Genomic DNA, 19,522 nt, shown 5'->3' with positions numbered 1-19,522 from the left:
GTTTAAACCTGTGTCAATGGTAAGAATGTGTCAATTTGAGAATAAAATGACATAAAATTAAAGTAAAAAGTATTTTATGTATTTAAAATACACAAAATACCAGGTCTGAAAGTATCTTGATACAAATTACATCTTATTTTTCTCGGTCCAGCCAAATACAAATGACAAAATACACAAATGTATTTAAAATACTGCCCATCTCTGTATATATATATATATATATATATATATATATATACATGTATATAGGCTATAAACTTTTATTGTTCAATGAAACAGTGGGGGTAAATGTACAGCAAACAAAGATAATGCTACGTTGGATATGCTCTAACTTGATCCAACAGGTGACACGGGTCTGTGCTCGCTCAGTCCCGCTCTGCCAGGGACATCAGGTGGACATCCACTTCAGTCTCTGTCAGAATCCTGAACTTGGGCTCCTGTGTTGTGACAAGTCCCACTTCGAGCTCAGAGGGCTTGCAGTCAATGGACAGAACTGTTGACAGACAGGAGATTGCCGTCTCAATCGTTTGTTCAAAGGTCCAGTCCAGTTTCTTTTTCACTTTCTTCTCCAGGAAGCTTGTGGCTTCTGTCTGCTTCACTCCTGCAGCGGTGGCCTTGAAGCCATAGTAGTAGCCCGCTGGGTCACACTTGTACACCTGGGGACCCAACTCCTTGTCTACGCCGATCACTATCATACAGCAGCCCAGCGGTCTCATCTCAGCATTCTGCGTGTAAACCTGTGAGATGTCAGCAATTCTCTTACACAGCATGTCCACGGGAATCTCATAACCGTATTTGTACTTCCAGTTGGATGCCTCGTATCGAGCTCGCTGGACTTGAGACCTGCTGTCAGCTGTCATTCCAGTCATTACACTACCAATATTGTCTGTTATCCTGAATAGGTGGGTGACTGTGGAGGAATCCAGAAGCTTGTCCGGTACTTTTCTCTGTGTTACGACAACTGCACAGTCCTTCCCTCTGACTGCCACTGATGTGAGTCCACCTTGGTTTATGGCCTTGAAAGCATATTCAACTTGATAGAGTCTTCCTTCAGGAGAGAAGATAGTAATCTGCCGATCGAATCCGGCACTTGAGCCTCGGGACATTTTACAATAGTAACTAGGTCAAGAAGTTTCTCCAAATTATTTTGCAAGCAGATGCAGAATATTTCCACCCTGTTACTCCCACCACTTATAGGCACACCTTTACGATATCACTGATGATGTCATAATGCCTATGACTCAAATGTGATGTCATCAGTGATGTCACTCGAGCATCACAATGTCTATGTCATGTCACACCTCATTACCCGAACCATTGTGACATCACCGATGATCTCACAAGGTCCGGGGCACCCAGGGGGTCCGCTGAGGTACTGCAGGGGGTCCACAAATTTTTGTCAGTAGTTTGTGAAAAAGAATTCAAATGTATTTTAGACGAAAAGGATTTACAAAGCGAATCTGACGCTCAATTCCTAGGCTCACCCGCCCTGCAGCTCACCGAGCTGGCCCTGCAGCCCGCATGCAGCTTGGCCGCTGTGCAGCCTCGCCCTGGCTGCTCCTTGATGGCATACTTCAGGGATGCTGGATCACCTGTCCTGGAGCTGGCAACATACAGCTGTCCATGGCTGAAGATGGGGGGGGGTTGTCTGACATCACAACCTATTATGACATCATTGATGATGTCATCAGTGGGACAGATAGACTGACAAACAAACAGACGGAGCCCTATCTCCCTTTTAGATATTATTAAACTCCTTGCTGTCGGGTGAAAAGAAGGGGCCGGCGACATCACATGTATCGGAGGAAGAATGCGGTATTCTACAACTTTTCCCAGATCGACAGAGGGGGACGGGGGTGGAGCAACGACAGGGACAGCAGGGGGAATTGAACAAATCACTCTCCCAGCAGGCAGCCCACCCACTGTGGTGAGATGTCTAAATAAATATGCACTTATGGCATCATGAGGCAGTAACATATGAAATCAAACATAAAAGCACACATCAGGCTGTCTTGGCTGAGAAGCTCCTGCTCTCCAGTACTGACGGCTGGATCTGCATCACTCTGAGGGTTTCCATCTGCTTTGCCAAAGCTCTTACGCTTACATTAAAGTGATGGATGTTATCTTCCCTTGTGATTATCAGCTGTGTTGACAGACATACAGTATAGCCCCCATACTAATCAAATTACAGACACATTTATACACCGTAACTGAGTTGTGATGTTCTTTTATTGCTTCATGTTTCTTTATATTTTATCTACTCAGACTGCAGGTTTCCCCGACACAATTGCAAATTTCACAAGTCCAAATAATCAAGTGATTTTTTTAAAGGGTGATTCCACCAGAGATTAAACTTTTTGAAAAATCCTCTGACTGATTAAAAGACAAAAAGGAATGCAATTTGTATCAATAGCACCAATACCTATGCTTAATTAATTCGCTTTACCTGTATGCCTGTATTTAGCTTTACTTTTGAGCATAAATAACATTGTTGATCTTCTCAAAAGACAGAAAATCAACTCTTTTCTGATAGCAATAAAATCACTCTTAAATCATCAAATGCATAAACTCAAAACTAACAATTTTTTTAATGAACAAAATCATTTTAATTGATATGTTAAAAAAAGAAAAGAAAGAAAAATTAATATACAAGAAGTAACTGCATTGGTGTTAACAGTTAACCTGCAATTACTGTATCTAAATCTCTTCTGAAGTTACTTGACAGACATCATTCAAACCATAAAGACAAAATATACATTTTCAGTCAGTCAAAATTTGGCTCAGCATATATACATTCTAACAGTCACAGTACTGACGACACATCGTGTGCTGACTCGAGTTCAGCCATCGACAGCCAGGGGAAAACGGGGGCGGTGAAACCAGATCAGTGGCCAGACGCTCAGAATAAACTTCTGTTCTTTCTTCACCAGTCTCATTTATAACAAGTAATTTCTTCTCATAATTCAACCTTAAAATAGTATTTTTCTTAAAACAGGTGGGGAAAAATTGGTCAGTGGAGGTGAGAAATTTCGACTAATTTCCAATGTAGTTTCAGTTGTTTGGGGGAAATACCTTGAGTCAAGGCAGAACGAGTTAGATTACTACTCTAATATAAAGAGAATCAGAAAGGAATAAGAAAGAATAAGACAATTTGTGAACCAAGTTGATTTGCTTGGAAAACAAGTGCATTTTTCTCAGCCCCCTGGATTTCCCTCCTCTTGTTCTAAGACACTTTTTTTGAAGATTAAATACTGGATTAAATGATCTGTTAAGATAAGACCCATTTCTATTTCAGTGTTTGCATTTGAATGCCTTCTCAATTGGACGAGAGGTTGATGGTTCACTGATGACATGTGACCATGTGACAGGCTGATCCCCGAACGTGTCACATGACTTGTTTCGACCGTACGGCTCTGAATGTATCTGAAATCAAAGGGGTGGAGTTCTGTGTTAGTGAGGACATCTGGGACAAGCTGCTAACCTTCTCCTGCCAGCAGAGTTCAAATGATTTAAAGAGGCACAGATTCTTGGCACCTTGGTATGTGGAAACAGCAGGCCACAGGAGACGCATCCGCGCGGTTTAGAGACAACAACTATGTGCATGTGCATCCACTCGTAACGGTGACGGAGCCTCGGTGAAAAACAGAAATCACAAAAACGTTTGTTATAGTGTTACCATTTGGGGAACCAGATGGGTTTGCTATATATAGTATATCAAAGTTTGTACACTGATTTGCAGTGGTGCTGATGTGGTAAACCGCCTCCATCTGGTATTCTAAAGACAATGAAAACAAAGGCTTGTGGATTGTGAAAACGCATACTGCAACTCGAATGTGTAGTGACCGTGCAAATGAAGAAAATAAACGTAAAATGAGTGATTGGGACAAAACACTAATTTGAACATACACACAGGAACCACCATCAAATCCATTGGCAAGGAAAAAGAGTGATGGGATCATCCTGTTCTCCATCTCCTCACATCTCTCTCCCTCTCACACACGGATACGGCAGCCAGGCAGCGTAACACTGAGGATGGCTTACTTTAAAGCACTTCTCAACCTGTTTTAGCCTGGCTCTACACCTTCGAAGCCACGCCCACTCCACAGTTGTGAATTTGGCTCTTGAATTGAAGATGCAGTTTGAATATCAGGCAAAACCTGTTTGACTACTGACAAACAAATCAGACTGCAGAGTGGTGATCAGTTCAACCAGAGATCAATTTTCCATCAGAAGAGGGCCAGCGGCTGGTAATTATTCACTATTTTCACAAAAAAAGAAAAAGAAGAAAAGAAAATGTATGGTAGAAATACGTATGCTTTCCACCATACCCCCATAAATCATTTTCTTGTTGTGACCCCCCAAAATGAACTTGTGACCCCCAGGTTGAGATTCACCATATAAAGCAGTGTAAAGTGCATCCTCCCACCTGCAGGCAGCAGCTATTGCCACCTGTAGCCTCGGCTTGGTAAGGAGGCTGGTTTAACAAAGGTTGGCGCTGCTCACACAGGCCCTGCCATAGGAGGAGAGAGCTGTTAATCAACTGATTGTGTTCACAAGGCGGACAGAAAACCCAACATTTATCTGCTGTGCTGCATTCCAGAGGCGTCAGAAAGTTGGAACTTGTAACTTTCTACACAGAATGCAATGCAAAGGAGCGTTCCTTAAAATCTGATTTCCAACTAGGAAAACTGAGGTTTGCGAGATGCAGCTGCTATACAGCATTACTTTTATCATATTTATAATTCTCAAAATACACTCCTAAATTTGATTAATTGATCAAGATCCCTGTGTGGGAAACGGTTAAACAGATACATTTCAAATGTAAAGTTGGATTTACGGTTGCTAACGTTATATGCTAGCTAGCTAACATCGCCAAACTGACGTGAGATTAGCTGTTGCATGGGAAACAGCAATTGTTGTTTGACAAAGGAGGATCGTTCGGAGCTGGACCACTTGAATCAACCAAGGTTGTAATTACAACCTATCGGTTGGGAATTTCCAACTTCTGACAAAATTTAGCCTATAGTTCCTCTATAATCACTGGAGTCCAGCATGGTACAGTATAGAATAACACGGTATGTTGTGGGAAGTCCAGAAATACGTCATCTTCCTCAGTTTTATTCCAGCATCACATTATCTAGAGACATGGGGGAGGATGTCTGATGCTCCCACACAATGGAAATCATATACGTCATACTTAGGGATCGTTGAGGAGACCGCTGAGTGGATGCTCCTGGTGCGAGGCATGGTCTAGAAACCATAGGAGATCCACAAATAGTCCTGTGGTGGGTGGGAAACCGACACCGGCCCATGGCCACATGCTGCTGGATTGGGGCTGAGGCTGTTAATCTTGTCCTGTTGGCTGGGACGGGACAAAAGGACCGTTCCCCACTGTGGCTCAGAGCATTCAGAGGATCCTAAGAGTTCAGACCACACTGGCAACATGGTGGTCCACGGAGGGCTCCTATTGGACATGGCCGTCACCTCTCGAGACCCAGCGGAGAGTTCTGATTGGTCTCTTGTCACAGACTTGAGGACTGGGAGCGACGGTAAGGCCCGTTCACCTGACGTGGAGAAAAGAGACTTGTAAATGTATAGAATACAACTGAGCACCAAACTGAAGAAGGCCGCGTGTGCAGAGGAAAGAATCTCATCCATCGTTTTCATACTAAAGTGCAGTTTCTACTGTATATACTATATAATGAAAATAGCATTTCTGCACATAAACTGATGCTATTTCACATGTGTGGGGTTGAAAAGGATGTCCACATAGATGCTGTACCTGCCCTAAAATCTCAACTATACTACTACTACTAAACTATACCATACCATACCACTACTAGTTTATTCTTACTTTCTTACGTGTGCATACAGACATAGAAAGACAGTGGACTCAATAGTAACAGATAACAAGACAACAGTAACATATCTTCCCTCTCAGGGTCAATCAGTAACAAATATTAGGGCTGGGTTAAAAGAAATCAATATAGAATCAATATGCATTTGAAGGAACTGATATGATTCATAAATCCCAATATCGTTCTTTTAATATAATGCCTTTTCCCGTGGATGCTTGAAGCTTTAACCCCGTTAGACTGGCGTGGTTTGGATCTCGTAAACATCAGAAAACATTACTATTCTTAGTAATGCACCAGGTTAGAGGGTTCATTGTACAATTTACATTAGTTCTTTGAGAATCTCTTTCATATCCAAGCAAAATTGGTATTGTAACTGAAATATTGATATCGAATTGTATCGTATCGTATCGGAAATTTAATTTAATTGGGACATTGTGTTGAATCAGGAAATCACCTGATTTTGTGCTTTTGAAAATGCCTGAATGCAATGGTAAGAATCATCATTTCCCCAAGTTTAGTTCAAATGTGATCAATAGTGCCTGGGATATTGTGGACGATACATGGATGAATGGATGAGCCAATGAACAAATGATGTAGCGCCAAATGTTGTAGTTTTGAAAATGTTGGAACGCAGTGGTGAGATGCATCATTTCCTCAAGAGTCAAAATCTGATCGGTGGTGTCTAAGTCCTGAAGGATGGAGTTCATTAAAATCTGATCGGTGGTGTCTAGGTCCTGAAGGATGGAGTTCATTGTGGGGGACAAAACTGATTACGGTAAGCACAATGAATCTTAATGAATCTTTATGCACTATTCTCCAAGAGTGCTCAAAGCATCGACTGTAACCATGGCAACTCATGTGTGCAGACCCCAAACAAAAGGTGTTTTTCCTCAAAAGGCTATTAATCACACAAAGAATGTCGACAGTCCACGCGGATCCCATTTGTCACGAATGCACAAATTAAAGCAGCCTGACCTTATCAACAAACAAACAAACAGGCCGAGCAGGCAGGTCATTGGCTTAGCAGGCAGAGACTGAAAGAATGACAAATTATTTCCAACTGAAACGGGAAGAGCTGCACATGGGCCTTTTTAAGACATTTTTTCAGGAGTTTGGAAATTTGAATGGGCGGCCTTCAAGGTGGAGCTGATTGTGGGTTTTATCATTTCAACACACTTTCCAAGAAACAATATTCCAGCACCAATATTCCAGGAAATAAATCTGGTTTCAGCTCACAGGTTATCCAAGCTCCCAGCTATTCCACTGACACTGCTTATCAGCGTGATTAGTGATGTAAATCATAATGAAATACCAGAGGAGTGAGGGAGTGAGTGTATCTGTGTACACCCTGGAACTTTTGAAGTGAGGACTTCTTCAGGAATTATAGACTTGACCAATTTCTTATTCTGAAAACGGCAATTTTAGGGGGTTACAGTTAGTGTTTTTGTGAACGGAATCAAGGTAGTCCAAGAAATGTTCTCATCCGTACCGCTTTACAAGACAGTGTGTGTGTGTTGGGAGGGGTGTTGGCTGCACATCCAGCCCTATTTCAGCCCTTGACAGAATTCCACCTTAATCAAACAGCAATACTGAATGGGCTGCAATTCACTGACCAAAAATAATCATTATTTCCTGGACTCCACCAGCACCATACTTCAGGTCAGTAGAGCAACATATCCATTAGTAACAGTAACTGCAACACACAGATGTTAATGTGAATAGGTATTGGCCAGCTCATTGGCTGGTTACAGTGATGAACACGGTAAATGTGCTGCACTCCAGACTGTGGTGTTCGCACTCTGACCGAGGCTGGAGGCTGGAGAGAAGATCAAGAAAAACAGTCATAGAGAGAAGCTCGACATCTGATGGCAACCCCAACACTTTTCTGACTCATAGTCATGCCAGGGTGTAGCCTAAAACTTAGTAGTACTGGTAACACGAATAGAACTACTACTGTAGTCTAGTAATACTACTACCGCCATCGCCTCTACCACTGCTACTATTATTACTTTGCCTGGGTCCAGACCTTCGAATCCGTCCAGTCCACCGAGTTACTACTACTTGTGATCTGGCATCGTGATGTGAAGCAGCCGTTTCTCGGTTGAAAACGGTGCTCCAATGAGCACCGTGGGGGGGACTGACGATTAGCTAATCGGCACCACAAATGCCGTTGTCACGTGTGCCGGACCAAGGAGGAGTAATAACAACAATGGCGACCGCTATGGATGAGATAGGCGCTGCTATCGAGGCTATTCTAAATCGATTAAAAGTTCCACTTACTTTGAAATCTGCACAGCACTCTGCTTTGAAAGCATTTATTCAAAGGGGAGATGTTTTTTGTGTTCTCCCCCACTGGATTACATTCAGGCGGATACGTTGTTGGTCTCTAGTGATTGGTTGGTTGGGGAAAATCGAACCCCCACGGAAATCGGTTAGAGTGGAGGCGATGTCAGACTGGGAAATGGAGTGTAAGGAGTTGACAATTCAGTCTGATATCAGGCTAATTATTACCACTAGTCCACCACCACAAATACTACTACAGCAACTACTGCTGCTGGTACCACGAATATCACTACAGCAACTACTACTTCTACCACGAATATCACTACAGCAACTACTACTTCCAGCATGAATATCACTACAGCAACTACTACTTCCACCATGAATATCACTACAGCAACTACTACTTCCACCATGAATATCACTACAGCAACTACTACTTCCACCATGAATATCACTACAGCAACTACTACTTCCACCATGAATATCACTACAGCAACTACTACTTCTACCACGAATATCACTACAGCAACTACTACTTCCACCACGAATATCACTACAGCAACTACTACTTCCACCATGAATATCACTACAGCAACTACTACTTCCACCATGAATATCACTACAGCAACTACTACTTCTACCACGAATATCACTACAGCAACTACTACTTCTACCACGAATATCACTACAGCAACTACTACTTCCACCACGAACGAATATCACTACAGCAACTACTACTTCCACCATGAATATCACTACAGCAACTACTACTTCCACCACGAACGAATATCACTACAGCAACTACTACTTCCACCATGAATATCACTACAGCAACTACTACTTCCACCATGAATATCACTACAGCAACTACTACTTCCACCATGAATATCACTACAGCAACTACTACTTCTACCACGAATATCACTACAGCAACTACTACTTCCACCACGAACGAATATCACTACAGCAACTACTACTTCCACCATGAATATCACTACAGCAACTACTACTTCCACCACAAACGAATATCACTACAGCAACTACTACTTCCACCATGAATATCACTACAGCAACTACTACTTCCACCATGAATATCACTACAGCAACTACTACTTCCACCACAAACGAATATCACTACAGCAACTACTACTTCCACCATGAATATCACTACAGCAACTACTACTTCCACCATGAATATCACTACAGCAACTACTACTTCCACCACAAACGAATATCACTACAGCAACTACTACTTCCACCATGAATATCACTACAGCAACTACTACTTCCACCACAAACGAATATCACTACAGCAACTACTACTTCCACCATGAATATCACTACAGCAACTACTACTTCCACCATGAATATCACTACAGCAACTACTACTTCCACCACAAACGAATATCACTACAGCAACTACTACTTCCACCATGAATATCACTACAGCAACTACTACTTCCACCATGAATATCACTACAGCAACTACTACTTCCACCACGAACGAATATCACTACAGCAACTACTACTTCCACCATGAATATCACTACAGCAACTACTACTTCTACCACGAATATCACTACAGCAACTACTACTTCCACCACGAACGAATATCACTACAGCAACTACTACTTCCACCATGAATATCACTACAGCAACTACTACTTCTACCACGAATATCACTACAGCAACTACTACTTCCACCACGAACGAATATCACTACAGCAACTACTACTTCCACCATGAATATCACTACAGCAACTACTACTTCCACCATGAATATCACTACAGCAACTACTACTTCCACCATGAATATCACTACAGCAACTACTACTTCCACCATGAATATCACTACAGCAACTACTACTTCCACCACAAACGAATATCACTACAGCAACTACTACTTCCACCATGAATATCACTACAGCAACTACTACTTCCACCACGAATATCACTACAGCAACTACTACTTCCACCATGAATATCACTACAGCAACTACTACTTCCACCACAAACGAATATCACTACAGCAACTACTACTTCCACCATGAATATCACTACAGCAACTACTACTTCCACCACGAATATCACTACAGCAACTACTGCTGCTGCTGGTACCACTGCTACATTATGTATCCGGACCTGACAAACACTATAAGAGGAACGTGTTGCTGCTCAGCAACTTGCAACAATTTGACCATTTGCCTCTCCAGCCTCAGGCAGGATCCCATGCATATTTATACATTGTATGAACCAACATAAGCCACAAATCATTATAATGTATAAATACATCAGATCCAAACAATCATGGACTCTGAGGAATCCCAACATCATCATTGGGACCTCTCTATGCATCTACAGCAAACGTACTTGAACACTCAGCTATTCTGCTATCTCAATTTAATCAGATTCTTTTAACAGCTAGCGAGGACTAGGGGTGGATATCGGGTATTCAATACCTTAAAGGTATTGACCGAAATAACCCAGTACCCAAGTAGTACGTATCAAAACTTCTCCAGTTAAACGATACCTGCATTCGATCAGATCTAGAAAAAAGATATACCGTAAAACTGCCAATAAGGGCCCGGGCGCTTATTATGCTAAATCAATTTGGACCAGGCGGTAAAAGGAAGACCAGGCGGCAATTAGAGTCAGGCGGTTATTTCCATTTGGGCATAATTGAGCCAGGCGGTTATTATTTTTTTAACATAAATGCCTGCTCAGCAAAAACATAAAGTATCAAATTGCTTATTTAAACCAGTGAGATAGTACTTAGTACACACAAGAGGCTAGGTACAGGCAGTTTAAACCAGTGAGATAGTACTTAGTACACACAAGAGGCTAGGTACAGGCAGTTTAAACCAGTGAGATAGTACTTAGTACACACAAGAGGCTAGGTACAGGCAGTTTAAACCAGTGAGATAGTACTTAGTACACACAAGAGGCTAGGTACAGGCAGTTTAAACCAGTGAGATAGTACTTAGTACACACAAGAGGCTAGGTACAGGCAGTTTAAACCAGTGAGATAGTACTTAGTACACACAAGAGGGTAGGTACAGGCAGTTTTGACAAAAACAACAATAACAACGGTAACCAAAAAAATATTCCATTTCCGGCCCGGGCGGCAATTAGAGTCAGGCGCTTATTATGCTAAATCAATTTGGACCAGGCGGTAAATGGAAGACCCGGCGGCAATTAGAGTACAGGCGCTTATTAGAAGAATTACGGTATATATATGTTTTTGTTTGCAGCCAATCACCGCAAGCGTTCTTCGAGTTAACACAATGTGTGATTGGCCCAGCTACAACCCAAACAGCCTGTGGTGGTGAAGTCGAGCACAGTGGATGTGATGGAGTAGGCATTAAAAGGATGAAGTACTCGATTGTTGGTATCGGTATCACTTTAAGGGTACTACTGGTATTGATACTGGTCATTTTGTAAATGATACCCAGCCTTAGCGAGGATTCAAAATAGTCTTACTGGAGGTGGTCTAGATGTCTACTTCAGGTGTAATTAGAACATCTACAGCACCTCTTTACAGCAACAGAGCCTTGCCAAATACAAGTTATTGACACCTGTATCTCCATTCCAACTATCTCCACAATACACTAACTCTCGCAGACCAACAGACCCTGCACTTCAAAGAGAAATCAACACAAGGGGCCCAGAACAATCTCATTTAAATCGCGTTTGTAGGCTAACTGATGAATCGATCTCTCCTTAACAAATACAAATGCAAGCGCACACACACACACACACACACACACACACACACACACACACACACACACGTACGTCTTGAGCTGATTGTTACTCCATTTTCCACTCTGCTCTGGTTTATATCACTAACAAGTGGAACATCAAATGGAGATAGATTAACAGAGTCTGGGGTTATTCTCATTCCCTCTCGGGCTCTGCTTTTCCTCCTAAATAAACGGGTGATGAAGGGTGATTGGAGGAAAACGCGGCCACAAGTACAAACACACGCCGTAAACAAGTTTCAGTGTTTAGGCTTGGCATGACAAACACACACTGGCCGTAAACAAGTTTCAGTGTTTAGGCTTGGCATGACAAACACAAACACACGCCGTAAACAAGTTTCAGTGTTTAGGCTTGGCATGACAAACACAAACACACGCCGTAAACAAGTTTCAGTGTTTAGGCTTGGCATGACAAACACAAACAGGCCGTAAACACGTTTCAGTGTTTAGGCTTGGCATGACAAACACACACTGGCCGTAAACACGTTTCAGTGTTTAGGCTTGGCATGACAAACACAAACAGGCCGTAAACACGTTTCAGTGTTTAGGCTTGGCATGACAAACACACACTGGCCGTAAACACGTTTCAGTGTTTAGGCTTGGCATGACAAAAACACACAGGCCGTAAACACGTTTCAGTGTTTAGGCTTGGCATGACAAACACACACAGGCCGTAAACACGTTTCAGTGTTTAGGCTTGGCATGACAAACACACACAGGCCGTAAACACGTTTCAGTGTTTAGGCTTGGCATGACAAACACACACTGGCCGTAAACACGTTTCAGTGTTTAGGCTTGGCATGACAAACACACACTGGCCGTAAACACGTTTCAGTGTTTAGGCTTGGCATGACAAACACACACTGGCCGTAAACACGTTTCAGTGTTTAGGCTTGGCATGACAAACACAAACAGGCCGTAAACACGTTTCAGTGTTTAGGCTTGGCATGACAAACACACACAGGCCGTAAACACGTTTCAGTGTTTAGGCTTGGCATGACAAACACACACAGGCCGTAAACACGTTTCAGTGTTTAGGCTTGGCATGACAAACACACACAGGCCGTAAACACGTTTCAGTGTTTAGGCTTGGCATGACAAACACACACTGGCCGTAAACACGTTTCAGTGTTTAGGCTTGGCATGACAAACACACACAGGCCGTAAACACGTTTCAGTGTTTAGGCTTGGCATGACAAACACACACTGGCCGTAAACACGTTTCAGTGTTTAGGCTTGGCATGACAAACACACACAGGCCGTAAACACGTTTCAGTGTTTAGGCTTGGCATGACAAACACACACAGGCCGTAAACACGTTTCAGTGTTTAGGCTTGGCATGACAAACACACACAGGCCGTAAACACGTTTCAGTGTTTAGGCTTGGCATGACAAACACACACAGGCCGTAAACACGTTTCAGTGTTTAGGCTTGGCATGACAAACGCACACAGGCCGTAAACACGTTTCAGTGTTTAGGCTTGGCATGACAAACACACACAGGCCGTAAACACGTTTCAGTGTTTAGGCTTGGCATGACAAACACACACAGGCCGTAAACACGTTTCAGTGTTTAGGCTTGGCATGACAAACACACACTGGCCGTAAACACGTTTCAGTGTTTAGGCTTGGCATGTGTAGATAAATAATCCTGTTCATTACTACTCCAGGAAGATAGAGGGCGCTGTGAACTGCAGACACAGTGTCTGGGCGGAGCCTAGACCAAAGGTTATAAAGAAGTAAGACCTCCTTTGTTCGGGGTCATTTGCCATCTTAAGGAAGTAGTGTAAGCAGGCAGTGATCCGGATCCGTGTATGGACTTTTGTTTTTGTAAATAAACTATGTTACAATTTACTCTCTAGTAAATGGACTTATTTAAAGGTTAAAACGAAATATCTCACCACAGTTTGGTTGCCGAAACCCGTGTCGAGGGGGGAAGTATAGTGGTATAGTCAGAGCAGGCTTTGGGCCTGTGGTTTGGGGCCATTGTTTCACGTCGGACCTGAATTCCTGTGGAGCGCGCAAATCAACAACAACACAGGCAGAGCAGGCCGGTGAGAAGCAAATGGGAAGCCAAGGTGAGTTGTAATTTGATTATTTGGAAATACAAAAGTCTAAGTGTGTTGTGTGTTAAATGTGCCCAATAGATGATTGGTTACCGAATGATTAAAAGAGCATAAAGAATAGCGTGGAAGAAAGATCGCTATGTTGCTATTGGGAAATTTGATTAAGAGGCAAGTTGGAGCCTCAAGGATCCACTAGGTGGAAATCATTAAACATTATAAGGTAACTGAGTTCGGTAACTAATCATATTATTGATGTAACAGATATTCTGCTGCTGATTGTGTAGGCCTACCAGTGAGAGAGAATTAAGAACCTAGGTAAATAAATAAAATCCTTAGAGGCTGTGCGGGGGGGGGGACGATCCTTTGTTCAGTAGTCTCTTAGAACAGACTGTTTCATCTACTTCTGGCGAATGCAGCTATACACATATGGTGGAAGCATTTGACCGTTAGATGGGGTTTTTATCAGAAGCAGAATCGTTCACAATGTGTGTGAATGAGACCTTAGAGGCCTGTAAAGTTTATGCTCTAGAGATAAAGACCTGAGAAAGCCAACTTGTCTGTTCTGGGAGACTGTTTAGTACAATAGTTAGCAGTGGCTAATGTGCTAACAAGGAATCGGAAGTCGCATTGGCGACCCATGAGACCACAGTAAATCCTTAGAGGAAGCGGAGTAAATGCTTTGAAGTCGCCGGATTTCCCCCGGTTGGGAGATAATTAGCGCTATATAAATAAATAAGTAATAAAACGTACGTTAGTCATCCAGTGACTGAATTAGCTAGCAAATAAAAAGTGTATGGTAAGGAATGTTGAATGGAGTTTTATGTGAGAAACGGTAAGCTTAAAAGCTGGCCGCTCTGAGATAGTGGCACTCAGGAGAATTTGTATATTACTGAAATGAAAAGAGACGCAGTACCAGTTGTGGTTGCACAAATTTAATAAGACGATGCTTCTAAGTGTGAATGCTATTCAGTTGCTGGGATGAACAATGGCAGTAGAAACCTGTTACATATGAGGCTGTGTTGTCTTACCGCGGTTGTTTGTTAAATCGGCTTGTATGAAAGAAAATCATTGACTATCACATCAATAGTTTCTATCCTCAGCTGGGGCTTAATAATTAGGGAATTAATTTATAAGCCAGCAGCTGCTTTACGCTGGTTCGTTTATTGTGGGAGTTTGGAAGCACATGGCTGTCGGCCATTTTGAGTGTTGTTCACAAAGACAAAGGGACTTGTAGTCTTTGTGTGTGAATGAATGTACTGCATGTGTAAAACTACAAATATTTTACTCAAACGTGATTAGAAGTAAAGCACATGATTGTATAGTAAATAAGCAACTTGGTAAAATAAAGTAGAATTAGGGGAAACTTTGCTGTGTAATAACCTATTTGTGTAATTTTCAGAAATGGAGTTGAGAAATCAAGATAAGAAAATCCTGCCTATCCAAGAAATGATGAATCTGCATGGGCTCATGGCAGCAGAAAAGACAACTGAGTGGTCTTATTGGACACAGGGTTCATGGCCAGCTATGGGGACTTTTGAGAAAGCGAAATTAAATGCAGTGTTAGAACAATTATCTCTTAAACAATTGGATGACCAGGCCCGGAGGGAACATGAAATAGTATACAATTTATGGGCTGCTCAGATCGCCAAAAGACAAGCAGAGGAATTCTTAGTACAAGCTATGCGTCAATTACAGATAGTTAAACATGAGAGTGTAGAATTATTGACAGGAGAGGAGAAAATAAGTATAACTGAGGCATTTGGAAATACAAAGCAAACAGAAATTGCAACAAAAGACAGGAGAGATGGATCTCACAGGAAGGTAAACCACCCCCGCTCCAATTGGGGCAGCAGGGGGGGGTGGGGTGTGACAGCAGGGCAGCCTGATCAAAGACAAAAGAACAGAGACAAGAGGACAGGATGCTTTTGTTGTAAGAGTGAGGAGCACAGAATAAGGGAGTGTCCTTACAATGTGCAGGCTCCTTGAAGAATAAGAGTACAGAATGACTCCAGTTGGGTAAAAGGACTTAGTTATTTAACATAGTGACAATGCATCTCATCCCTTCTTCCTAAACAGAGATAAGAAGAGTTGAAGTAGGGATGAGGGGGTAGGGAACAATAGCATTGAGTGAGACTTTGAGATGGTAAGATTTCAGGTGGAAGAGGAGAGCAAAATGAAAATTTGGTTGGGAATAAATAACACAGAATTGTCTAATTATGGTAATATCAATATCCATAATTTGAGTTGAATTTCAGATTCTTCCAATTTATGTTGCCAATTAGAATTAGAGACAAGGTGAAGGCTATAAATATAAACAACACGATGAACCTCATTTCAGATGAAGTCATTGTGGGTTAGAAATCCTTTGGTAGTATTTTATTGTGTTACACTGCTTTATGAAGATCCATATTTAACTTTGCTGAAAGTTGAGAAGAAGAGAAAATGAATTGTCTACCGTGATTAAGTCACAAATAATTAAAGCACTATGTTCTTTTATTTCAGACGGAGTCCAGCTGAACTGGAGAAAATGAGAGCACAGAAAATTAAGTAATAAATGAAAATGGGATATCTATGCTAGGGGTTAACATATTTTGTGTGTGTTTCAGAAACGGAACCATGGGCTGCAGGAAGGGAATCAAGTTGTTCTGGAATGGGAGGAAGAGAGGAGGCAGTTGTTGTGTGCAGGAAAATTGTACATTATGAAGGGTATTAATGTGGTTTTAACATTTCAGAAACAGGCCGAGATGAGATGAGCGGCTGGAAAAAACCCACAGTAGTGAAGAGCTGATAAGTTTCAAGCAAATGTAGACATTTACACAATGTTGTCATGTCATGTGAATTTCTGAGACTTAACAGGGCAATGGGAGGGGAACTTAATAATCTAATCTAAATGCTAATTTTCTTACAGGGGATGACGTCCTGTAACCTGGGGAGCCGGTTATGTCATGTAAATCTCTTAGGGGGAACCACAACATTACTTTACTTGCAGGAAGGAAGAAAAGCTGTTATTCCTAATTTAATATTTTCCTTTAGGTCGGACATGTGGTGATTAACAAATCTATTAGTGGGGAAATTAAACATCTGAATTAAATTTTAATTTCACAGAATGAGCAAGAGCGCTCACTACAGGATGTGAAAGCAATTGTTCCCCAGTAGGTGTGAGTATGCAGGATGGCTTTGTTTCAAAGAAAAGGCCGCAGTGCAAGCTTTTGGTTACAGGAGAAGAAAAAGCAAGGCCAGTTCATGTTAATCTGTTATATCAATGGGTGTCATTTAAGAATGATGTGCAGGGACAAGTAACTCTTATCTTTCAGATACCAAGAAGGAGGGGAAGCAGTGCTTATGTGGAGAGCTTTTAGTCAGTGCTTCAGCATAATAAAGTGTGGACAGCGGGTAATCATTCAAACCAACAGAATTTGGTACTACTATTTTCCTTTCACAGCAAACAGTTGATAAAAGAATTGGAAGTAATGCTGATCAAAGGCTTTTATTGCAGCAAAAGTGATTGAAATGCTAATTTGAAGACCGAGAAGAGCCGTCTGTCTGTCATTGTAAACAGGGTTTGAAGAACAAAATTTGAATGTGAACTCCACATTGGGTAAACTCCAACTAAACTAAAGTGTAGTGGTTAAGTAATATTCAGTCTAATTTTATTTCGTCATAAGGAAGTGTGGAGGTTTGGTGGAGGAAATAATCTTGCTTTTTAAAAGTGTAAATTGTCATTAATCTGTATGCTTGTCTGTTATACAGAGATGGACAATGGAGTGAAAATCTGGAAGCGATTTTCAGAGGGGGGAAGGAAGCGGAGAATAATGAGAATAATGAAGAGTTCGGAGTTCAGACTTGTGACTGTGTGTATGAGAGGGAAAGGGACGGACTTGACATTTTCGGACTGACTAGGAGAGAATTTTATTTGTTATAGAATCTAAGTGAGCTCAATACTGTAGATAGAGAATGGTTATTTGAGTTATTTGTTGTGTGATTAATTGTTTACAGGATCAGAAAGTAAGGTAAGTATGACGTGGAAATATGGGAACAGCTGAAATACTGCATGAATTAATACACTAACCAAACTAACTAATTCATAACTAACTATGAAAAGTTGATTGTTATAACCAAAGTTATTGGACAAATAGTCGTGGAGGGGACCGAATCCATGGCAGGTAATATTGAAGAGGATTCAATTTAAGAGGTGAGATGAATCATTCTTAATACAAATTATGCTGTTAATGAGAATTGAACTGAAATGAGAACCTGTGTTTGTGTGTTGCCATGTAAATAAATTGTTAGAATAGCAATTTAAGTGATCATTTCAATGTAGTGTGCATTGTGAGCAGATGAGATGCTCAGAGTTATATTTGTATAATGGTTCTTGTTGAATAATCTTCAGCTATTTGCAATTGTAGTAGTGTTATTGTTTTAGTTTAATGCTGAGATACTGTGTGATTTTAAGCGTAAATGTGCAATCTGGATTGTGCAGTATTTCGAGATGAATTGGCAAGTTGAAAATTCAATACAGGTTTCTAAGGCACGGGCCTGAGGCCGAATGAGGTTTGTGGACAGAATTTGAGTGGTCCTTGGTTTGTCTTTCAAAATATACTAAATGTGGCCTCACATTGATTAATAAGCCAGTTTACTTTGCAATTTTCCCTCACCTAAGGCTAACCCTATCATCATACAGGTTGTCTAAGCCAAGTAGAAACAGCGTATGCAAAACCGAAACAAATAATGTGGAACGTGAGGAAAGAGGGGGTTTGATCTGATCACACAGAAGTTAAGCTTTTGTGTTGTTAGACCAATAAATTATCAAATACCCAATAAAATAAATTGTAAAATTGATGGCTTTTGAGCCAAACTTACAGCTGCCATGAAGTCTTGGTTATGTGAAATCCTTGACAATGAACATAGTGTTATGGAAAGTACTGGAAAATCCTTGAATTTCATTTTGTAATGTCTGCATGAACGCTGGTTATAATGAATATGATTAACACTCTTATCCCCTAGGGTTAGATCAACAAAGGAGGGAGCAGTTAATTCGGAATAGAAGATACTTATGACTGTTGAGATAAACTGATTTATATAAAGGAGAACTAAGATTAGATTTTCTGTTTCAGGAAAACCAGGAACATCGAGGGAGACATCGAGTTCAAGACAAAGGAACATTTCAATAAAACAGACAGTTTAGCAGTGAGAAAGGATATTGATTTAATGAATGAAGTGGAATGGATGGAGTGTGTGTGAATAGCAAGTAGGTGGAGCCAATGAAGACGACCCAACGCGAGGACGAAGAAGAAATAAAACTGCCACAAGAATCCTGCACTCCCTAATTGAATTCAGAAACATATGCCAAATAATTGATAGTGAACTATAAACCTTGAAAGCTGTTAAGTGTAATAATATGTACTGTAAATGATTGAATTGAATGTATGTTGTGTCTAGTACTAGAGTATGTAACTAATTAATTCTAGAAGTATTGTATAAACGGCCTATTATAATATAGTATAAACATTATCATTATATAATAAGCATTATCATAGACTTTTGGTATCGCTGG

At 41.2% G+C, this 19,522-nt stretch overlaps 1 protein-coding gene and 1 pseudogene across 5 annotated transcripts in view; both read right to left on the bottom strand.

The window, feature by feature from the left end:
* Positions 1 to 365: 365 nt before the first annotated feature.
* On the bottom strand, positions 366 to 1,106 carry LOC310778169 (proteasome subunit alpha type-6 pseudogene; annotated as a pseudogene). The gene has a single exon. The product of its transcript is annotated as a proteasome subunit alpha type-6 pseudogene (transcript).
* A 1,176-nt stretch (positions 1,107 to 2,282) lies between these two features.
* The window catches only part of gdap2 (ganglioside induced differentiation associated protein 2), a 55,218-nt gene continuing 37,978 nt past the window's right edge, over positions 2,283 to 19,522 (bottom strand). For 2 of the 4 annotated variants that reach the window (XM_083638015.1, XM_083638016.1), the window contains exon 14: positions 2,283 to 5,564. In XM_083638015.1, coding sequence (XP_083494141.1) covers positions 5,523 to 5,564 — 42 coding nt within the window. In that variant the 3' untranslated portion in view covers positions 2,283 to 5,522. The remainder of the gene's footprint in view (positions 5,565 to 19,522) is intronic. The other 2 variants (XR_014552751.1, XR_014552752.1) reach the window with 2 other exon arrangements.

This window comes from Poromitra crassiceps (genome assembly GCF_964638095.1).
Source record: "Poromitra crassiceps genome assembly, chromosome: 6".
NCBI classification, from domain to species: Eukaryota; Metazoa; Chordata; class Actinopteri; order Beryciformes; family Melamphaidae; genus Poromitra; species Poromitra crassiceps.
The sequence above is the reverse complement of the archived record's forward strand: the minus strand, read 5'-3'. Positions and strand labels throughout refer to the sequence as shown.